This window comes from Dendrobates tinctorius, unplaced genomic scaffold (genome assembly GCF_039654945.1).
Source record: "Dendrobates tinctorius isolate UK_male_01 unplaced genomic scaffold, ASM3965494v1 ptg000103l, whole genome shotgun sequence".
Lineage (NCBI taxonomy): Eukaryota > Metazoa > Chordata > Amphibia > Anura > Dendrobatidae > Dendrobates > Dendrobates tinctorius.
This window is the reverse complement of record NW_027361771.1, coordinates 1846173-1871244: the sequence shown is the minus strand read 5'-3', so window position 1 is coordinate 1871244 and position 25072 is coordinate 1846173. Positions and strand designations below refer to the sequence as shown.

The window sequence follows — 25072 nt, the reverse complement described above, 5'->3', positions numbered from 1 at the left end:
GTGTTTGCAATCATTTTCAGGAAGAAACTGAGTATTGTCTGACAGAATTGCAGGGGTGTCAATACTTTTGGCCACAACTGTATTACATGTGCTTCTGCCCATTACATGCTACCATAAATCCACACATTCACACATATAAACACACATTCACATATAAAAACACACTCCTACACACACACAATGATATACACACTAATACAAACACACGCACCAGAGTATACACTCATATACACACACAATGATATACAGACACACCAGTACTCTCATATACACGTGCAGTGATATATACACACACTAGGGTATACACTCATGTGCACAATGATATAGACACTAATACACTCAAACCAGTGCATACACTCATATACACCCACAATGATACACACGCATACTCATGTACACCCACAATGATATACGCATTAATACACACACACGTGTATACACTCATATACACAAAATGTTATACACACACTAATACACACCCCAGTGTATATACTCATATACACACAATGTTATACACACTAACACACACATCAGTGTATACACTCATATACACACACATTCGTATACACCCACAGTGATATGCACACTAATACACATACATCATTTTATACACTCGTATACACACAATGATGTATACACATATTGATATACACACTAACACACACACATACACACACACACCAGTGTATACACTCAAATACACAAAATGATATTTATGTGCACACACACACACACACACACCAGTGTATACACTCATTTACACACACACACACACACACACACACACACACACACACACACACACACACACACACACACACACACACACACACACACACTCTCTCACCTAAATCAGATGTCATGCTTGGCCCATCATAGCTTTCTGTCTCTTCCTTCTGAGCTCTGCTCTCCTGTGACTTCTGCCCTGCCTCTTCCTAAGCCGACACTAGAGGCTGGTCTGATTACTGAGACAGGAGGATACAATGTCCGCAAGTGTCCTCCTATGTGCAGCCAGGCACCTCTCCCCACAGCGAGTGGAGGTAACAGGCAGGGATTACGGCATTGGGGCGGCACCGGTCAGTGCACAGGCAGAGTAACTTTCACCTGACTCGCTGTCGCCTCCACTGTGTCAGGATATTCGGGGCTTTGGGCAAAACGTTCAGGGCAGGAGCCCCGGATGTTTGATGCTAGCGATGCACCTGTATTTGCGTATATTCCATGGAGGAGTGTAGAGATTTAATGTATATTATGCAGTAATCAAACTGAAGTTTCCACTAAGGAGACTTGTTGCCTAACTTTTTAGATAATATCTACAAAGAAATAACTATGGAGTAGCTGAAAAATCTATCAACTATATAAGAAAAACATGATTTTTTGAAATGTCATTAAAAAATAATTTATAGAATAAGGGATCAATGAAAGCGGAATTCAAGTAAAAGAGGGAGGAAAGTTTCACAGCAATCAAATAACACAATCAAGCTCATGTGAGATAAATAGTAAAATCCATCATCTCCCGCCTCGACTACTGCAACCTCCTACTCTCTGGCCTCCCCTCTAGCACCGCTCCAGTCCATCCTATACTCTGCTGCCCGACTAATCCACCTGTCTCCCCGCTATTCCCCAGCCTCCCCCCTATGCCAAGCCCTTCACTGGCTTCCTATTGCCCAGAGGATCCAATTCAAAACCCTAAGGCTAAGTTCACACGTAGCGGAACTCTCGCGGAAATTACCGCGAGAGTTTCGGAATTCCATTCCGCGGGAAAATCACATTTTAAATTCCCGCAATTTTCCCGCGGAAAAACTAGCATTTTGCAAGCGTAATTAGCTTGCAAAATGCTAGCGTTTTCCAAGCGATCTGTAGCATCGCTTGGAGAACTGATTGACAGGTTGGTCACACTCGTCAAACATAGTGTTTGACAAGTGTGACCAACTTTTTACTACTGAGGCTGCCTATGCAGCGTCAGTAGTAAAAGATAAAATGTAAAAAAATTTAAAAAAAAATTAAAAATGGTGTTATTCTTACCTTCCAACGTCCCGCGCAGCCTTCCCGACTTTCTCCACGCTGCCGTTCCCAGTAATCCTTTGCGAAAATGCCCACGATGATGTACGTTCTCGCGGGATCGCGACGTCTCCCGGTCATTCGCGATGACGTCCGTTCTCGCGGGCATTTTCGCAAAGGCTTACTGGGAACGGGAGCGTGGAGAGAGGCGGGAAGGCTGCGCGGGACGTCGGAAGGTGAGAATAGCAATATTTTTTATTTTAAATTCTATTTTTTACAGGGATATGGTACCCAAAGCCTGGAGGACAGTCTCCTCTCCTCCGGACCGTGGGTACCATCCGCAATTGTTACTTACTTACTTTTCGCATGGTGTGCACAGCCACATGCGGGAAGTAAGCGGAACAATGCATTCCTATGGGTGCGGGATCGCCGCGATTCCGCAAAATTAATGAGCATGCTGCGTTCTTTACCGCGAAGCGATTCCGCCGCTGTAAAAACCGCAGCATTAGCACAGCATTGCGGAATCCCATAGGAATGCATGGGATGCATATTTTTCGCGGCAAAATCGCGCCGTTAAAACCGCCGCGGAAACGCCTAAAAACAGCCTAACCATGAAATACAAAGCCATCCACAACCTGTCTCCTCCATACATCTGTGACATGGTCTCTAGGTACCTACCCGCACGCAACCTTCGATCGTCCCAAGATCTCATTCTCTACTCCCCCCTTATCTCTTCTTCCCACAACCGCATACAAGACTTCTCCCGTGCTTCCCCCATACTCTGGAACTCCCTACCGCAGCACATCAGACTCTCACCATCAGCGGAAACCTTCAAGAAGAACCTGAAGACCCACCTGTTCCAACAAGCCTACAGCCTGCAATGATCCTCGGTCTACTGAACCACCGCACGACCTGCTCTACCCTCTCCTACTGTATCCTCACCCATCCCTGTAGACTGTGAGCCCTCGCGGGCAGGGTCCCCTCTCCTTATGCACTTGTGTGTCCCTTGTCTTACACTTGTATATTACTCTTGTATATATTACACTTGTCTATATTTCCCCTTTTCACATGTAAAGCGCCATGGAATAAATGGCACTATATAAATGCATAATAATAATAAATCCATACATACATTTACCAGTGCTGACACCATTCATATATAATGACCCTAAAATAGAGCTGAATGTAACTGATGTATGGCAGCATTGATTATATAACAATCATGGACTTGTGTAAAGTTCAGTGCTTACCCATGACATTAGTGATTGCTGTGCCCTCCACACTACCCTGACTCACTTCAGTTCATTGATAACCTATTAAATTGTCAGGAGACAGAATTGGGGAAATTATCAGACATTGAATATAAATCCGTGTAACCTCAAAATAACTTATAAATTGTACAAAAATACTAAATTTTTGCATATTGAGCTGCAGATTGAGGAAGATGGGCTGTTTCACAGATTTATTTAGCTAAAAACTGTGGTTAACTCACTGCTACATGCTCCTTTAGCCCACACATCTTCAACTGTAAGAGCTAAAAAAAACATTGAGCTAAATACCTTGTGCAAATCCCTGGCCCCATCCCTTATTCTTCTGCTTTTTTTTTGTTTTGGACTGCGCCGCTTCATTGCAGAGATATTCACATTTGTTGCTTTTGAAGCACAAAATGTGAAATCTCTAATTGTAATGCAACTGGACATTGTTTCAGTCTTCTCTGGCAGCATGGAGACTCTTAACGAAATAGAAATATCTAGTTGCTCTACAAGCAGAGATTTGACACACTGCTTTTCAAAAGCAACAAATGTAAATATATTTACAGTGGAACAATGCAGCGTAATTGCAGAAAAATAGCTGTAGAATCATTTGAGAACAGGTGTTTTTTTTTTACAAGGTATTTAACTCAGATTTTTTGAGAAATTGACAGGTTCTCTTTAAGAGTAGTTAAATAAAAAGGCAAACCTTATTTCAAGAGCCTGGCAAGTGGATGAAGGAAAGATATGCTATCAAAACCTTTTTCAATGTCAAGGGATAGCAAAGGGAGAGGTGATTTTGATATATTGAATGACCTATAAATAAATTACTCCTAATAATAGATATTTATTAATACAATGTATTTAATTACAATTAACACAACATAAAATAAAAGAATATGAAAAAAAAGGTGGAGGGAGAATTAGATACAATGCATTACCGTGATGAAACACCAGATATCGCATAGTTGTATCAATATGTACATAAAAAAAGCTAACTAGCTAGGAGGCAGTTTAATCTAATACTGTAAAAAAACAGCAGCCTAATATGAGTTTGTAATCATGAAATGCATAAGTCTTACTGTTTTGTCATTGATGTTTTTTTAAAGCAGAACTGTATCTCATTAAATAGGAAAAAGACAAAACATATTTCTTTGTATATATTACTGTATATACTCGAGTATAAGCCGACCAAAGTATAAGCCGAGGCACCTAATTTTGCCATGAAAAATTGGGAAAACATATTGACTTGAATATAAGTCAGGTATGCATTATCCCCTAATCCCTATTCTGGTATGCATGGTTCCTCATCCCCATCCTGGTTTGTATGGCTCCTTATCCCCATCCTTGTATGCATGGCTCCTTATCCCCATCCTTGCATGCATGGCTCCTCATCCCTGTCCTTGTATGCATGGCTCCTCATCCCTGTCCTTGTATGCATGGCTCCTCATCCCTGTCCTTGTATGCATGGCTCCTCATCCCTGTCCTTGTCTGCATGGCTCCTCATCCCTGTCCTTGTATGCATGGCTCCTCATCCCTGTCCTTGTCTGCATGGCTCCTCATCCCTGTCCTTGTATGCATGGCTCCTCATCCCCGTCCTTGTCTGCATGGCTCCTCATCCCTGTCCTTGTATGTATGGTGCCTCATCCCTGTCCTTGTGTGCATAGTGCCTCATCCTTATCCTTGTAGTCATGTCCCCTTATGAGAAAAGCATAAAAAAACCTACTTACCTTCCCTGTGCACCCTCGCAGCATCTTGTTGTTCCGGCTTCCAGCAGCTCCTGCAACCAAGCAATCACGTGTCCCCGCTCATTAAGGTAATGAATATTCATCTCTCTCCATTCAGCCGGGACACGTGATTGCTCAGCCGCAGGAGCTGCTGGAAGCCGGAATAACAAGATGCTGCGAGGGCACGCAGAAGAGGTAAGTAGGAGGTTTTTTTTTTTTTTACAGCTGCTGAAAGCCTGCGGGCTGTAACTGTGCACGTCCTATAAGAGAAATGAATATTCATTGCCAGTGCAGTGAATATCAATTTCTCTTTAGCAGCAGGCACAGCTACAGGCGCAGCCTGCTGAAAAACTCTGTTTATACACGAGTATATACGATAAGTTGTCGTGTTTGATGATTTTTTTTTTACAATTTGTTGTATGAATGTACAGAGATAAACAGAAATGTATAAGGTATCGTAATGATGTATTTAATTTTGGGAAAATCTTTAATAAAAATAGTTACATAAAGTAATGAGCAGCACTAAAAATGTCTGGCAAGAGTAAAAAGTCTGCTAGAAGCAGAAGGTTTTGGTACTCAGTGTCCTTAACATCATATCTCCTCTCATTTTATTTTGAAGGTATGGGGCAAAATGAGCCATCTTCCCACAAGTCCAACGTCAGCAACTGTAAGTATTACCGTAGTTATTTTTTTTTATTATTATATCATTACCTTAAAGTGAGGTCAAGGAATTATTTAAAGTGAAATTTTGGGCATATTTTCATAATTGGTAAAATTGAGCCAGCCCAGGGCCATTTGACATAGATTTGTAAATTATGTCAATTCTCTGTACACTATATACAGTGGGGGGAAATAAGTATTTGATACACTGCCAATTTATCAAGTTTTCCCACCTACAAAGAATGGATTTTTGTACCGTATAAGTGTGTAAGTCGACCCTAGTATAAGCCGACCCCCCTAATTTTGCCACAAAAAACTGGGAAAGCTTATTGACTTGTGTATAAGCCTAGGGTGGAAAATACAGCAGCAGCGACTCGTAAATTTCAAAAATAAAAATAGATACCAATAAAAGTAAAATTAATTGAGACATCAGTAGGTTAAATGTTTTTGAATATACATATTGAATCAGGAGCCACATATAATGCTCCATACAGTTCATGATGGGCCCCATAAGATGCTCCATTCAAAATACACCCCATATAATGCTGCACAAAGGTTAATAATCGCCCCATAAGATGCTCCATAGCATATGCCCCATATGCTGCCCCATAAAGGTTATGGCCCCATAAGATGCTCCATAGATTATGCCCCATATGCTGCCCCATAAGATGCTCTATAGATTATGCCCCATAAAATGCCCCATAGATTATGCCCCCATAAGATGCTCCACAGAATAGGCCCCATAAGATGCTCCAATGATTATGCCCCTCATATGCTGCTCCATAGAATAGGCCCCATATGCTGCCCCCATAAGATGTTCAATAGATTATGCCCCATATGCCGCTGCTGTAAAAAGTAAAAAAAAATGACACTCACCTCGTCCCTGGGGGCCAGGTGTCGGGTCCTGAGCAGGCGGGGACACCGGTGCGCTATGGGGGCCTGGTGCTGGTGTCGCCCCTCACTCAGGATCCGACACCTGATATATTCACCTGTCCCCGGTCCATCACCGCTGTCTGCCGCGTCATCTGTCAGTGACGTTCAGGCAGCAGAGGGCGCGCACTAACCACGTCATCGCGCACTCTGCTGTCTAAACGTCACTAACAGAGGACGCAGCAGACAGCAGCAAGCAGCGATAGACCGGGGACAGGTGAAGGTGAATATTGGATATACTTTTCCCCTCCTGGCGCGGTCTCTGCAGCCCCACCCTTCTCCCACGGTCCCTTCCTTCAGCGGTCACGTGGTACCTCTCATTAAACTCATGAATATGCGCATATTCATGAGTTTAATGAGCGGTACCACGTGACCGCTGAAAGAAGGAAGGGAGATTGTGGGAGAAGCGGGGGGGGCTGCAGATACGCGTCGGGGGGTCAGTATGATCTCTCCCTCCCCTACCGACCCCCAGGTATATGATTCGTGTATAAGCCAAAAATGGGCTGAAAATCTCTGCTTATACACGAGTATATACGGTAATTTTTATCGTAGGCACACTTCAACTGTGAGAGGCAGAATCTGAAAAAAAAAAATCCAGAAAATCACATTGTATGATTTTTATATATTTAATTTGCATGAAATAAGTATTTGATATAATTTAAAAACAGAGCTTAATGTTTGGTACAGAAACCTTTCTTGCAATTACAGAGTTTAGATATTTCCTATTCATGAACAAGTTTGCACATCCTGCAGCAGGGATTTTGCTCCATACAGATTTTCTCCAGATCTTTCAGGTTTCGGGTCTGTCGCTGTGCAACATTGAATTTGAGCTCCCTCCAAAAATTTCTATTGGGTTCAGGTCTGGAGACTGGCTAGGCCACTTCAGGACCTTTAACTGCTTCTTACAGAGCCACTCCCTAGTTGCCCTGGCTGTGTGTTCTGTCATTGTCATGCTGGAAGACCCAGCAATGACCCATCTTCAGTGCTTTTACTGAGGGAAGGAGGTTGTTGGTCAAAATATTGCAATACATGACCGCATCCAACTTCTCTTCAATACAGTGCAGTCTTCATGTCCCCTTTTCAGAAAAGCACCCCCAAAGTATGATGTTTCCTCCACCATGCTCTACGGTTGGGACAGTATTCTTGGGGTTATACTCATCCTTCTTTTTCTCCAAACACGGTGAGTGGAGTTGATACCAAAAAGTTCTATTTTGATCTCACGTGACCACATGACCTTCTCCCATGCTTACTCTGAATCATCCAGATGGTGTCACAAGTATGTCAAGCCAACCTGTGAGTTCTGGGGGTAGAAGATCACTGCGTATTGTCAATTGCAGGTCTTCCATTTAGCCTGTGTATTTGGATCCCATATTAAATGAATTTGTTTTCCTTTGGTGCTGAAGAGGTTAACGACCCTTTCCTTGCTTGTCAGAAATATGCAGCTCCATTTCAGCTTCTTCTGATCTGGTTGTTAACGCTTCCTATTAAACCTGGCCAGACGCTCTCTGTCTTGCCAGTAAAAGCTCTGCTTCCTTGCTCTTAGGAGACGCTGTGCTAAATAGGAGTTTGTTGTTTCTATTGGAGATTTTTCTTCCGGGGCTGTGTGCTTACGTTAAGTGTTTTGCAGAGAAGTTGATGTAGAGGTGTTCTGTAGTACGTGTGTGTTTATCTCCTGGTCTCTGTTTCCCATTTAGTTTATTCCTCCCAGTCCCTATCCTCCTCCCTATTGTTTGTTGGTGCTTTTGTATGATAGCGGGTTTCTATTGTCCCTGTTTTGTCTTGTGTGTCTTGTTCACATTACATTTCTGTCCCAGGCTCCATGGGGTAGGGGAGGGGACAGAACAGGCATTAACAAGAGCATAGTGAGGGCAGGCATTTCTCCTCTCTACCATCACGAGTACCCCTGGGACAGAAAGAGTTAAGGTTAGGACAGTTTGAGACCCCCCTTCCCTTCTTAAGACCGTCACTGTGTGACAGATGGTCATTGGCCACAGCGGCACGTTTGAGAGGTAAAGCCTCATGAGGCGCTGGTAAAGATCAGAGAGGCCCAGCGCCTGCGCACTGCAGGAATTTGCTCTGACCTCAACAGTGCAGATAAGTACGCCTGTGCAGGAGCACGATGCCGGGGAGTGATGAAGCAACAGAAGGGCGGCATCGCAAGAAGATGGGAGGCGCCGGACCAAGACCTGCGACACCCATCGGACAGGACTGAGTATAATAAAACTTATCTTTCAGGTCGGACGGAGGGCTTATCTACAGCATTATAGAATGCTTAAGGGGGGGGAATGCTAGCCAAGAAAACAATTGACACAGATGGTAGAGGAAAAGAGTACAACATTTTATTTAAATAGAGAAACAGATAAAAATGGTTGCAAAATACATGAGTCTTAATAAACCCTCACAGACAAGGGCAGACAGGTCCACAACCAAGTCAGCATCAGCAAACAATGGCCTATAAAAATCTACAACAACACCCCATTAGTGTAGTAGTAATAAAGGCATGATTGCCCATAGAGATCCATGGGGAGTATACATTGCACAAAAATTAAATCATAGTGGTTCAAAATCAGGTAAATTACCTTAATGGAAGTATTCAAAGTCTGACAGCAGAGGACCTGCCTGCAGCCCTGACCCCTACGTACATTTCGGATGAACGCTCCTTCATCAGGGGGTGCAACTATTGTGAAAGCATGTGACATATATAGGAAAGGAACAGGAAATGACTGCTGAAAGGAATTAGTAACCATGGAAACCATTTTGATACAGGAAAGATGTATATCTTTGCACCGTGTTAGCCAGTAGATAGAAAAATATTCAGGATTGGAAACCATAGAAGCCATGATGTCATCCACCACTACATCGCAGGGCACGGGAGAGCCTGAAAACGCATCATCCCGCCTGTCACTCAGCGTGCAATAGCGGCATGGCACCATCGCAGTATACATAAATGCCAAACACACTAGCGATCACAAAAATAAAAACTGTCATGTATGTTTACATTGCAGAGAGGCCGGTCACATGAGCAGAGGAGGACGGACCTTTAGGTACTGCGCATGTCCGCATGACATCACGCAGTTAAATAACTCATTAGTGGAAATGTACCATATGACTGAAAGGGGGTGGGTCAGAATGGACGATGTATATCATGACTCAGACTGCTAACATGGTAACTGGATATACAACAGCACTGTGGTAGGAAGCAAAATAAGAGACACTAAATAGAAAAGCCGATCCTAATGCTGATAAAGGTAAGCGCACAACAAACAGCACACAAGAAACTGGCGGGGCGCTGCATAAACTGACATGTCGACATGACATCACACACTTAGGTAACACATTGGTAAAGATATATCACATGACCACAAAGGGGTGGATCAAGATGGGTGATGTATATTAACCTAGCTCAGACCATTGCCATGGCAATCAATATACAACAGTGATATGATTAAAAATAGGACATGGAGCACTGAAAATCGGAGCCGATCCTACAGCAGCTCGGACCGCTACCATGGTAGCTACAAAAACAGCGGCGATATGTTTAAAAATAGGCCTAAAGTGCTGCATATAGGGGCCAGTCCAAAAGCTGATAAATGTCAGTGCACAAGAAGCTGGCTAGGTGCTGCATACACCATCAGACCTGTCTCCAGCACTGGACATGGCGGTACATGCCTGACACAAACGGGGCCCCGTAGGGTCAGACAAGACCGCATCGCCCATTTGACTAGAAGACAGGGAAAAATCAAAAATGAAAATAAACGAAAAAAAAAATAAATATAAATATATAAATATATATATATATATATATATATATATATATATATATATATATATAAATAAATATACATAGGAAAAAGCATAAATGAAAGAATAAGCAGCTGAGAAGAAAAGAAAAAGGTCCGAAGATATAAGTAACATTCGCAAAAAAGAGTGATATGTAACCACACTGTATGGCATATAAAATCCATATATATAATGATAGATACAAAGAACTATAGAGAAACATCAGATTCAATGCACCTCTCATACAACCATATCATGTAGACATAGATAAGTGCAGACAAGTATAGGATCAGTTGGCAAAGAATAGAGAATAATCACGTGACATAAACAAGCATAGGCATATCCGGAAAAAATACATACATACATATACAGTGCCTACAAGTAGTATTCAACCCCCTGCAGATTTAGCAGGTTTGATAAGATGCAAATAAGTTAGAGCCTTCAAACTTCACACAAGAGCAGGATTTATTAACAGATGCATAAATCTTACAAACCAAAAAGTTATGTTGCTCAGTTAAATTTTAATAAATTTTAAACATAAAAGTGTGGGTCAATTATTATTCAACCCCTAGGTTTCATATTTTGTGGAATAACCCTTGTTTGCAATTACAGCTAATAATCGTCTTTTATAAGACCTGATCAGGCCGGCACAGGTCTCTGGAGTTATCTTGGCCCACTCCTCCATGCAGATCTTCTCCAAGTTATCTAGGTTCTTTGGGTGTCTCATGTGGACTTTAATCTTGAGCTCCTTCCACAAGTTTTCAATTGGGTTAAGGTCAGGAGACTGACTAGGCCACTCCAACACCTTGATTTTTTGCCTCTTGAACCAGGCCTTGGTTTTCTTGGCTGTGTGCTTTGGGTCGTTGTCTTGTTGGAAGATGAAATGACGAGCCATCTTAAGATCCTTGATGGAGGAGCGGAGGTTCTTGGCCAAAATCTCCAGGTAGGCCGTGCTATCCATCTTCCCATGGATGCGGACCAGATGGCCAGGCCCCTTGGCTGAGAAACAGCCCCACAGCATGATGCTGCCACCACCATGCTTGACTGTAGGGATGGTATTCTTGGGGTCGTATGCAGTGCCATCCATTCTCCAAACGTCACGTGTGTGGTTGGCACCAAAGATCCCGATCTTGGTCTCATCAGACCAGAGAACCTTGAACCAGTCTGTCTCAGAGTCCTCCAAGTGATCATGAGCAAACTGTAGACGAGCCTTGACATGGCGCTTTGAAAGTAAAGGTACCTTACGGGCTCGTCTGGAACGGAGACCATTGCGGTGGAGTACGTTACTTATGCAGTGCATTTCACACTTCCAGGCTGATCTACAGTCCAAATGTCACAATGCCAAGTTAATTCCAAATGTGTAAACCTGCTAAATCTGCAGGGGGTTGAATACTACTTGTAGGCACTGTATATATATATATACACACCATCCCATCGCAGAAAATGTTCCACAAGGATGATGCACATGCAACTCCATCAAAATGACATATAGATCTCTCAGTATGGACATAGAAGCATAACGTAAAAATAAATATGAGTAATAAAGAACAAAAAACAATATACATATATCACCATCACAAAAAGATTGGACTACCTCAAACATACTAGATAATACATCATGTGTCATAGATGGAAACAGATAGCTCAAAAGTATAATCATTAGTACAGAAGTACAGTTGTGGCCAAAAGTATTGACACCCCTGCAATTTTGTCAGATAATACTCAGTTTCATCCTGAAAATGATTGCAAACACAAATTCTTTGGTATTATTATTTTCATTTAATTTGTCTTAAATGAAAAAACACAAAAAGAATTGTCCTAAAGCCAAATTGGATAGAATTCCACACCAAACATAAAAAAGAGGGTGGACAAAAGTATTGGCACTGTTCGAAAAATCATGTGATGCTTCTCTAATTTGTGTAATTAACAGCACCTGTAACTTACCTGTGGCACCTAACAGGTGTTGGCAATAACTAAATCACACTTGCAGCCAGTTGACATGGAGTAAAGTTGACTGAACTTCTGTCCTGTGTCCTTGTGTGTACCACATTGAGCATGGAGAAAAGAAAGAAGACCAAAGAACTGTCTGAGGACTTGAGAAACCAAATTGTGAGGAAGCATGCAATCTCAAGGCTACAAGTCCATCTTCAAAAACCTGAATGTTCCTGTGTCTACTGTGTGCAGTGTCATCAAGAAGTTTAAAGCCCATGGCACTGTGGCTAACCTCCCTAGATGTGGACGGAAAAGAAAGATTGACAAGAGATTTCAACGCAAGATTGTGCGGATGTTGGATAAATAACCTCGACTAACATCCAAACAAGTTCAAGCTGCCCTGCAGTCCGAGGGTACAACAGTGTCAACCCGTACTATCCATCGGCATCTGAATGAAAAGGGACTGTATGGTAGGAGACCCAGGAAGACCCCACTTCTTACCCCTAGACATAAAAAAGCCAGGCTGGAGTTTGCCAAAACTTACCTGAAAAAGCCTTAAAAGTTTTGGAAGAATGTTCTCTGGTCAGATGAGACAAAAGTAGAGCTTTTTGGGCAAAGGCATCAACATAGAGTTTACAGGAGAAAAAAAGAGGCAAAGAAAAAAACACGGTCCCTACAGTCAAACATGGCAGAGGTTCCCTGATGTTTTGAGGTTGCTTTGCTGCCTCTGGCACTGGAAAGCTTGACCGTGTGCATGGCATTATGAAGTCTGAAGACTACCAACAAATTTTGCAGCATAATGTAGGGCCCAGTGTGAGAAAGCTGGGTCTCCCTCAGAGGTCATGGGTCTTCCAGCAGGACAATGACCCAAAACACACTTCAAAAAGCACTAGAAAATGGTTTGAGAGAAAGCACTGGAGACTTCTAAGGTGGCCAGCAATGAGTCCAGACCTGAATCCCATACTTTTGTCTTTTGTGTTTTTTCATTTAAGACAAATTAAATGAAGATAATAATACCAAAGAATTTGTGTTTGCAATCATTTTCAGGAAGAAACTGAGTATTATCTGACAGAATTGCAGGTGTGTCAATACTTTTGGCCACAACTGTAAGTATTGAGCGATCAAGGTAACAGACAATTGAAGTACTAATAATGTATTAGTGGAAGTATATACATATTGAAAAACTAGCACGTAGAATACAGGCAAATCAATTCGGAACATGTCTTTTGTTGCATTGAGGTCAAAGTTCTGTCACCGACTTGAAGCCAAACCGACAAAACCACCTTCACAGATACATAGGTCACATGAAAAATATCTAAAAAAAAAATATATACATAAAAAATGGTTAAAAACATGAGGGCTAGAATAGAAAGACACAATGTATAATATTCAAAGGAAGGTAACAAAACTAAGATTCTCATTTAATCCTAGTGAATGGACAGTTTGAAGGGTCCAAATCCAACGGGTTTCTAATTGTCCCAATCTCTGGGACTTTGACCTCGATGCAACAAGAGACATGTTCTGCATTGATTTGCCTATATTCTACGTGCTAGTTTTTCAATATGTATATACTTCCACTAATACATTATTAGTACTTCAATTGTCTGTTACCTTGATCGCTCAATTCTTACTTATATACTAATGATTATACTTTTGAGCTATCTGTTTCCATCTATGACACATGATGTATTATCTAGTATGTTTGAGGTAGTCCAATCCTTTTGTGATGGTGATATATGTATATTGTTTTTTGTTCTTTATTACTCATATTTATTTTTACGTTATGCTTCTCTGTCCATACTGAGAGATCTATATGTCATTTTGATGGAGTTGCATGTGCGTCATCCTTGTGGAACATTTTCTACGATGGGATGGTGTGTATATGTGTATATATATATATATATATATATATATGTATTTTTTCAGATATGCCTATGCTTGTTTATGTCACGTGATTATTCTCTATTCTTTGCCAACCGATCCTATACTTGTCTGCACTTATCTATGTCTACATGATATGGTTGTATGAGAGGTGCACTGAATCTGATGTTTCTCTATAGTTCTTTGTATCTATCATTGTATATATAGATTTTATATGCCATACAGTGTGGTTACATATCACTCTTTTTTGCGAATGTTACTTATATCTTTGGCCCTTTTTTCTTTTCTTTTCAGCTGCTTATTCTTTCATTTATGCTTTTATATATATATATATTATATATATTTATATACACTCACTGGCCACTTTATTAGGTACACCTGTCCAACTGTGTGTTAAGACTTAATTTCTAATCTGCCAATCACATGGCGGCAACTCAGTGCATTTAGGCATGTAGACATGGTCAAGACAATCTCCTGCAGTTCAAACCGAGCATCAGTATGGGGAAGAAAGGTGATTTGAGTGCCTTTGAACGTGGCATGATTGTTGGTGCCAGAAGGGCTGGTCTGAGTATTTCAGAAACTGCTGATCTACTGGGATTTTCACGCACAACCATCTCTAGGGTTTACAGAGAATGGTCCGAAAAAGAAAAAAAATCCAGTGAGCGGCAGTTCTGTGGCCGGAAATGCCTTGTTGATGCCAGAGGTCAGAGGAGAATGGGCAGACTGGTTCGAGCTGATAGAAAGGCAACAGTGACTCAAATTGCCACCCGTTACAACCAAGGTAGGCAGAAGAGCATCTCTGAACGCACAGTGCGTCGAACTTTGAGGCAGATGGGCTACAGCAGCAGAAGACCACACCGGGTACCACTCCTCTCAGCTAAGAACAGGAAACTGAGGCTACAATTTGCACAAGCTCATCGAAATTGGACAGTAGAAGATTGGAAAAACGTTGCCTGGTCTGATGAGTCTCGATTTCTGCTGCGACATTCGGATGGTAGGGTCAGAATTTGGCGTAAACAACATGAAAGCATGGATCCATCCTGCCTTGTATCAACGGTTCAGGCTGGTGGTGGTGGTGTCATGGTGTGGGGAATTTTTTCTTGGCACTCTTTGGGCCCCTTGGTACCAATTGAGCATCGTTGCAACGCCACAGCCTACCTGAGTATTGTTGCTGACCATGTCCATCCCTTTATGACCACAATGTACCCAACATCTGATGGCTACTTTCAGCAGGATAATGCGCCATGTCATAAAGCTCGAATCATCTCAGATTGGTTTCTTGAACATGACAATGAGTTCACTGTACTCAAATGGCCTCCTCAGTCACCAGATCTCAATCCAATAGAGCATCTTTGGGATGTGGTGGAACGGGAGATTCGCATCAGGGATGTGCAGCAGACAAATCTGCGCCAACTGTGTGATGCCATCATGTCAATATGGTCCAAAATCTCTGAGGAATGCTTCCAGCACCTTGTTGAATCTCTGCCACGAAGAATTGAGGCAGTTCTGAAGGCAAAAGGGGGTCCAACCCGTTACTAGCATGGTGTACCTAATAAAGTGGCCAGTGAGTGTGTGTATATATATATATATATATATATATATATAAAAAATTTTTTTTTTTCGTTTATTTTCATTTTTGATTTTTCCCTGTCTTCTAGTCACATGGGCGATGCGGTCTTGTCTGACCCTACGGGGCCCCGTTTGTGTTCGGCATGTACCGCCATGTCCAGTGCTGGAGACAGGTCTGATGGTGTATTCAGCACCTAGCCGGCTTCTTGTCCATTGACATTTATCAGCTTTTGGACTGGCCCCTATATGCAGCGCTTTAGGCCTATTTTTAAACATATCGCCGCTGTTTTTGTAGCTATCATGGTAGTGGTCCGAGCTGCTGTAGGATCGGCTCCGATTTTCAGTGCTCCATGTCCTATTTTTAATCATATCACTGTTGTATATTGATTGCCATGGCAATGGTCTGAGCTAGGTTAATATACATCACCCATCTTGATCCACCCCTTTGTGGTCATGTGATATATCTTTACCAATGTGTTACCTAAGTGTGTGATGTCATGTCGACATGTCAGTTTATGCAGCGCCCCGCCAGTTTCTTGTGTGCTGTTTTTTGTGCGCTTACCTTTATCAGCATTAGGATCGGCTTTTCTATTTAGTGTCTCTTATTTTGCTTCCTACCACAGTGCTGTTGTATATCCAGTTACCATGTTAGCAGTCTGAGTCATGATATACATCGTCCATTCTGACCCACCCCCTTTCAGTCATATGGTACATTTCCACTAATGAGTTATTTAACTGCGTGATGTCATGCGGACATGCGCAGTACCTAAAGGTCCGTCCTCCTCTGCTCATGTGACCGGCCTCTCTGCAATGTAAACATACATGACGGTTTTGCTGATGCTGACTTGGTTGTGGACCTGTCTGCCCTTGTCTGTGAGGGTTTATTAAGACTCATGTATTTTGCAACCATTTTTATCTGTTTCTCTATTTAAATAAAATGTTGTACTCTTTTCCTCTACTATCTGTGTCAATTGTTTTCTTGGCTAGCATTCCCCCCCCTTAAGCATTCTATAATGCTGTAGATAAGCCCTCCGTCCGACCTGAAAGATAAGTTTTATTATACTCAGTCCTGTCCGATGGGTGTCGCAGGTCTTGGTCCGGCGCCTCCCATCTTCTTGCGATGCCGCCCTTCTGTTGCTTCATCACTCCCCGGCATCGTGCTCCTGCACAGGCGTACTTATCTGCGCTGTTGAGGTCAGAGCAAATTCCTGCAGTGCGCAGGCGCTGGGCCTCTCTGACCTTTACCAGCGCCTGCGCACTTCAGTACTTTGCTCTGCCCTCAACAGGGCAGATAAGTACGCCTGCGCTGGAACGCGATGCTGGGAAGCGATGAAGCAACAGGAGGGCAGCATGGCAAGAAGATGGGAGGCGCCGGACCCCGGACTGCATCGGGCCGGCCCCCGGGTGAGTATAATAAAACTTATTTTTCTTGTCATTCAGGTCGGACCGGGGGCTTATCTACAGCATTATAGAATGCTGTAGATAAGCCCTGAAAGGCAGTGGCCGTATCTTATATCGGCCAAAACTGCTGACAGGTTCGCTTTAAAATGTCTGCATGTGACTGAACAATACAAAACCTTGTCCAGTGTCTGATTTCATGAGGCTTTACCTCTCAAACGTGCCGCTGTGTCCTCCTTTGCATATAACACTGAGCATTGCTCCAATTTATCAGCTTTTTTTTTCCATTTGAACCAGAAAACGGTGGCAACTTCCTAAATGTGGCATAGTTTGGAAACTTTTCATGTATAGACCTATAACATGTTATTTTCTGTGACATTAAGGACCTGTAGTGTATGCAACACATTGAAGACTTTAGGGGACCAGAATGCCATAAATAATGATCCTGTATTATTATTATTATTATTATTATTATTATTATTATTATTATTATTATTATTTGTTAATAATGTAATATATTATTTACATGTAATATATGAATAATATTTTTTCAATAACCTATTAAAATGTGTTCAGAATCTGACTGAAAGGCTATCTACACATTTGTAAAAAGTTACACAAATCAGTCAGGGCTCCTGCTTGTTGCTCTACCCCTCCATCCTATTGTGTTAGAGATAGCAGCAGGGAGTTGTAGACAGATTTCCGCACTGTGGAGAGGGGAAAAAGCACTTACATGTCATGATCTCCGTGTGGGTTTGACTCGCACACGTGGGGTTAATGTCTGGAACCAGTGCTGATAACTGGCATTTCTGGGGTTAAAGGTTGTGATCCCGGTGTAGGCTTACCTGCACACCTGGGGCTATGATTGTGGCCTCTCCCTGGTTCTGGGAGAGGCTTCTTATAGCCTCAGGATGCTCCCATCCCTGTCAGTTATACTCTTGCCCTTGGCATAGTGTGGTGACCCCTGAGTGTGTTTGTGCTGTGTTCTGGTTGCTTGATTATCTGTGTATGACTCGGCCTGTGCTCTGGATATTGTTTTGGATTCTGCTTGGTACCTTCTATGTCCATTTGGTTTTGACTTCTGCTTGGCCCTGACTATCCGTTCTGTCTCATCCTTGGTACGTTACTGCTATCTCTGTGTATGAACCCCGTTTTGCCTGACTCTGAGTAATCCTGTATGGGGTCTTGCCATCTCACTAAGCAGCATGCTAAGCCCCGCCCCCTTAGTCACATGATCGTAGGTCCTGTGTCTGCTTGCTAACTTCAGCGTTCACAGGTCCTGTGTATCGGTACTTTCTGGCTGTACCTGACCCCGGTACCCCTACAGTGCGGGTGAGTCCCTGCTCAGTGGAGGCTGCACGCCGGCACTGACAGGATCCTGACAGTACACTTTTGGGCCGGGTTCAGACAGCCATATTGGAAACTGGGCAAGACGTCATCACAAATTTGCGGACTTGACTTGCTTAGTGTCTAACTTCTAATTCTTGTTTGCATTGCAGACAGGTGCAGTAGCCACCTTTACATTACATGCATTACTCTGGTCCTTAAAATATGGACCAAAGTAATGCATGCTGTGATTTGTTTTCCATGCATATTGTCAGTCCACATGGAAAATCGGCAGACTGGGTATAATGGTTCTATACACACGTCTCGGCACTAAGATCTCGTCTCCCGAAATCTCATTCTGCGCATGCGCCGCCTCCAGCGACTATTTTCCTGGAGACCACAGCATTATAGCAATGGAAGTGTGGGGTCTCCGGACTTTCACAAAATGTCGGCGGAGCCCCCGCACCACCGAGCATCTCCAAAACTGCCGCGCACCAACCTTGAACGGATGTGTGGGGGTTCCAACATTTCACAAAATGTCGGCGGAGCCCCAGCACCACCGAGCATCTGCGAAACTTCCGCGCATCAGGCTGGGATGGATGTGTGGGAGGCTTTCACAAAATGGGGGAGTCCCCACACCACCGAACCTGTCGCACCAGCCTGGGATGAGTCAGATCATCGCCAGACCACTGAACACCTCCTGTGACCAAGCTCCACCAGCACTCCCAATCTCACAACCTACCCCCCGGTAAAGCTGAATAATTTGAACTGGAAGACGGACCCTCATTTGATGCATTAATTTTTTTCCCTTTTCTTTCTTCTGAAAATTTGGGGTGCATCTTATAGTCCGAAAAATAAGGTAATCCAATGGTTCAAGTTCCAGTGCAATCAGAAGAATATCTTAAATAGTCTGAAAGTTCCTTCTGGTTGGATGCATAATTAATTCCCAACCGGTATGAGTAAGATAACCTCTGATATAGGCCTAATGAAAGATTTGTGGTCACCTTGCTTCGTGACCGTCACTTCCACTTTGTACACCTTTCCATCTTTACTTGGAAAGGATTTTTTATAGTCCCATAGGCCATGCGTTTCTTTCTATCTTCTGGTCTTTCATGAGGACAAGATTTCCTACTTGTAAGTTCGATTTAACTTGTTGCCGATTTCTTTGTCTTTGGAGGAGAGTAAGGTACTTCATCTTCCATCTACTCCTGAAACAGCCAGATGTTGTATGTGTTTCCACCGTCTCAGATATTTGTTACTGGACACAATTTTCAGGTAAACTAGGAATAGTTCCAAGTTTCTGAGTGAGGAGAGTTGCTGGAGTAAGAATAGCAGGAGATTCCGGATCCATATATATGGGAACAAGAGGGCTTGAGTTTATAATAGCAGACATTTCTGCTAAGAATGTGGTTAAGGTTTCGTGAGTGAGTCTTGAAAGATTTGAGTCCATCAACATTGACTCCAGTATCCTATGAGTGATGCCTATCATTCTTTCCCATGATCCATCCATATGGAAAGTGTGAGGAGGGTTGAAGACCCACGAACAACCATTATTTGCCAAGAAGTCCTGAACTGGTTTTGAATTTAATTGTATTTCTCGACAGGCACCTACGAAGTTTGTTCCACAATCAGATCTCAATTGTTTTACTGGTCCTCTGATGGCGAGTTATCTTAAGGCGTTGATGAAACTGGAGGAATCCATGGATTCTATTACTTCTATGTGTGTTACTCATACACGTGAACAACACTGCCCTTCGTTTACTCTCAGCGTGTCCGCTTCTGGTTCTACATGCAGTGACTGCCCACGGGCCAAAAACGTCCAAACCAACATAGGTAAACGGTGGCTCTGTGCTTGTCCTATCAGCAGGCAAATCAGAATTTTTGTTGTTGTTGCAGTTTTCCCTCTTTTTTTGCGACACTGAACAGAATGGTGAATAACCGTATATACTCGCGTATAAGCCAAGATTTTCAGCCCATTTTTGGGGGCTGAAAGTCCCCCTCTCGGCTTATACGCGAGTCATATACTCCAGGGGGTCGGCGGGGGAGGAGGAGTGGGGGTGTCAGTTCATACTTACCCCCCCCGGCACGTCTCTGCAGCCCCCCCTTCTCTCCCACGGTCTCAGGCTCCTTCCTTCAGCAGTCACGTGGTACCGCTCATTAAAGTCATGAATATGCACATATTCATGACTTTAATGAGCGGTACGTGACCGCTGAAGGAAGGAATAGCTGCCAAAGAGATGCAGGGGGGCTGTAGAGACCGCACCAGGAAGGGGTAAGTATATGCAATATTCACCTGTCCCCGGTCCACCGCTGCACACTGTTCTGTCTGCCGGGTCCTCTGTCACTGACGTTCAGGCAGCAGAGGGCGCGGTGGCGTAGATGAGAATCATGAGGTCAAAGAAACTGTCCAAGGAGCTCAGAGACAGAATTGTAGCAAGGCACAGATCTGACCAAGGTTACAAAAGAATTTGTGCAGTAGTACTCAAGGTTCCTAAGAGCACAGTGGCCTCTATAATGCTTAAATGGAAGCAGTTTGGGACCACCAGAAGTCTTCCTAGACCTGGCAGTCCAGCCAAACTGAGCAATCGTGGGAGAAGGGCCTTGGTGAGAGCGGTAAAGAAGAACCCCAAGATCACTGTGGCTGAGCTCCACAGATGCAATAGGGAGATGGGAGAAAGTTCCACAAAGTCAACTATCACTGCAGCCCTCCACCATTCAGGCCTTTATGGTAGAGTGACCCAAAGGAAGACTCTCCTCAGTGCCAAACATATTAAAACCAGCATAGAGTTTGCTAAAAAACACATGAAGGACTCCCAGACTATGAGAAATAATATTCTCCGGTCTGATGAAATGAAGATAGAACTTTTTGGTGATAATTGTAAGTATGTATGGAGAAAACCAGGCAGTGCTCATCACCTGCCCAATACAATCCCAACAGTGAAACATGGTGGTGGCAGCTAGTGATGAGCGAGTATACTCGTTGCTTGGGTGTCCTCCGAGTATTTTGGCATGCTCGGAGATTTAGTTTTCGTCATCTCAGCTGCATGATTTGCGGCTGCTAGACAGGCTGAATACATATGAGGAATGCCTGTTTGTTAGGGAATTCCCACATGTATTCAGGTTGTCTAGCAGCCGTAAATCCTGCAGCTACTTCGACAAAAACTAAATCTCCGAGCACGCCAAAATACTCGGAGGACACCCGAGCATGCTCGGGAAAACCCGAGCAACGAGTATACTCGCTCATCACTAGTGGCAGCATCATGCTATGGGGTTTTTTTTTTAGCTGCAGGGATAGGACGACTGGTTGCAATTGAAGGAAACATAAATGCAGCCAAGTACAGAGATATCCTGGATAAAAACCTCTTCCAGAGTGCTCTGGACCTCAGACTTGGCCGAAGGTTCACCTTCCAACAAGACAGTGACCCTAAGCACACAGCCAAAATAACAAAGGAGTGGCTTCAGAACAACTCTGACCATTCTTTACTGGCCCAGCCAGGGCCCTGACCTGAACCCAATTGAGCATTTCTGGAGAGACCTGAAAATGGCTGTCCACCAACGTTCACCATCCATCCTGACGAAACTGGCGAGGATCCCCAAATCCAGGTGTGAAAAACTTGTTGCATCATTCCCAAGAAGACTCATGGCTGTACTAGCTCAAAAGGGTGCTTCTACTCAATACTGAGCAAAGGGTCTGAATATTTATGGCCATGTGATATTTCAGGGGTTTTTTTTAAATAAATTTGCAAAATTTCCATATTTGTGTTTTTTTTTCAGTCAAGATGGGGTGCAGAGTGTACATTCAGAAAAAAAATGAACTTTTGTAAATTTACCAAATGGCTGCAATGAAACAAAGAGTGAAAAATTTAAAGGGGTCTGAATGCTTTCCGTACCCACTGTAATTTGACAATAGGACTGGTTTTAGGAACATCTTGATTTTTGCATATGCATTCCAGTTCCTTGTGAAAGATATACTGCTACACATTACTTATCACAAACAGTTCACTCAGAGTAATGTGTTCTGCAGAGAGAGGCCTATGACAAATATGCCAATCTCGACAATCAGCGTTACTATCCTTATTGCGATAGCATTGTGCGATGTGGACTAACCTTACAATGGTGCGAATGAGCCTTGTCCATCTGGAGAAGGGATCAAATCGTAGACAGTCCAAACCAATCTTCTCTTTGGATTTGGTGATGAGGGTGTTGACATCAGGACTAGTGATGAGCGAGTATACTCGTTGCTTGGGTTTCCCCGAGCATGCTCGGGTGACCTCCGAGTATTTTGACGTGCTCGGAGATTTAGTTTCTGTCGATGCAGCTGCATGATTTGCGGCTGTGGACAGGCTGAATACATGTGATGCCTGTTTGTTAGGGAATTCCCTCGTGTATTCAGGCTGTCCAGCAGCCGTAAATCTTGCAGCTGAGGTGATGAAAACTAAATCTCAGAGCACGCAAAATACTCGGAGGACACCCGAGCATGCTCGGGGAAACCCGAGCAACGAGTATACTCGCTCATCACTAATCAGGACGGATCTCTGGGTCAGTGTTCGGATCCTGAAGGCTGAAGCTGTCTTCAACGGCAGTCTCTCCACACTGGTCGTGAAGGAACTCCAATCTTGTTAACCAAGAAGAATTTGAGAAAGCACCAAAAGACACAGACCTAGTAGCAAGGTCAGCAAGGTTAAGATGGTCTGGAACATACAGTACTGCCATTGCTCAGATTTAGAAGATTTCTTGATCCTTTCAACCCGGTTACTGACATGGATGTAGAAGCGTTTAGTCTGGTTGTATATATTGCCCAGAACAGCCTTGCTGTCTGTGTAGAATCTTTTGTCATCCACGTGAGCTTCATTGTAAGGGCCCCGTCACACATAGGGACGCACCAGCGATTCCGACAACGATATGACCTTGTCAGGATCGCTGGTGTGTCGCTACATGATCGCTGGTGAGCTGCCAAACAGGCAGTTTCACCAGCGATCAGCACCAGCGACACGCACGTCGCTTAGTTACCCACTGTGTACCTTAGGTACCGGCGCGCTGGTGCAGGTGTACCTTGTTTACCAGTGCCCTGCACCAGTGTGTTGGTAACTAAGGTGCACATCGGGTTTCTAAGCGCTGCGCGCCGCTTAGAAGCCTGATGTGTACCTTAGTTACCAGTGCCAGCTCGCTGATCGCTGGTCTCCCGCCTGCCACACACAGCGATGCGTGCTGGCCAGCGGGAGACCAGCGATCAAAAAAATGTCCTGGCCATTCCAGGACAATCAGCGATAACCGGCAGGGGGGCCAGTCGCTGGTAAGTGTCACACACAGCGAAACTTGTGACTCAGCAGCTATCTCGCTAGCGAGATCGCTGTGTGTGACGGGGCTTTAGAGTCTATAATCTTCAAATAGGCAATAGCTTCAGTAGAGGCATCAGAGAATATATTGATCTCTTTCATTTGACTCGTAGCAAGGGATGCTGGAGTGTAACAGGGTGGTATGTGGATCTTATCCAAGGCACAAAAAGATTAACTCCATGACTTGCACTTTAGTTGTTTGTCAGCAGGGAGTGGTACATCCCAGTCCTTAATAGACTCTGAGAGTTATCTTAAGAGAAGCTTGCTTTGTATAGTCAAGGGTGCAACAAACCCGAGAGGATTTTATAAACTGTTCACCACTGACAGAACCCCACGCTTAGTAAAGGTTTCTTCTGAACTACTAACCTGAAAGCAGGAGTCCTTTAACAAGTTCCATCTCAAGCCCAGACTTCTCTGTACTGGTGGATTGTCTGAGCCTAGATTCAAGTCCCTGCATTCTGTAGCACGATCATTAGACAGCAGTACTATTGGAGGCAATTTTATGCAATCTTAATTGAGCTTTAGAAAGCATACCTTGTGTCCATTTGAGCAGATGTATGGCTTCTTCCTGTGTGAGCAGGGATTTGAGACTGTTGTCCATGTAGAAGTCCTTTTCAACGAACTGTTGGGCATCCTTCCCGAACTCTGATTCTCCATCAGACGCAGTCCTACGTAGGCTGTATGTAGTAACTGCAGGAGAAGGACTGTTTCCGAACACGTGCACCTTCATGCGGTATTCAACCATTTCCTTGTCGGGGTCGTTGTCTTGGTGCCATAGATAATGGAGATACAGTGCCTTGCAAAAGAATTTGGCCCCCTGGAACTTTTCAACCTTTTCCCACATATCATGCTTCAAACATAAAGATACCAAATGTAAATTTTTGGTGAAGAATCAACAACAAGTGGTACACAATTGTGAAGTTGAACGAAATTTATTGGTTATTTTACATTTTTGTGGAAAGTCAAAAACTGAAAAGTGGGGCGTGCAATATTATTCGGCCCCTTTACTTTCAGTGCAGCAAACTCACTCCAGAAGTTCATTTTGGATCTCTGAATGATCCAATGTTGTCCTAAATGACTAATGATGATAAATATAATCCACCTGTGTGTAATCAAGTCTCTGTATAAATGCACCTGCTCTGTGATAATCTCAGGGTTCTGTTTGAAGCACAGAGAGCATCATGAAGACCAAGGAACACAACAGGCAGGTCTGTGATACTGTTGTGGAGAAGTTTAAAGCTGGATTTGGATGCAAAATGATTTCCAAAACTTTAAACATCCCAAG

At 43.4% G+C, this 25072-nt stretch overlaps 1 protein-coding gene across 3 annotated transcripts in view; it reads left to right on the top strand.

The window, feature by feature from the left end:
- UNK (unk zinc finger) overlaps positions 1 to 25072 on the top strand; it is a 124723-nt gene that overhangs the window by 52383 nt on the left and 47268 nt on the right. For all 3 annotated transcript variants that reach the window (XR_012234555.1, XM_073587924.1, XM_073587923.1), the window contains exon 9: positions 5595 to 5642. Coding sequence is in view for 2 of the 3 variants with exons in the window: in XM_073587924.1 (XP_073444025.1) it covers positions 5595 to 5642 (48 nt within the window). In the remaining variant the exon portion in view is untranslated. The remainder of the gene's footprint in view (positions 1 to 5594; positions 5643 to 25072) is intronic.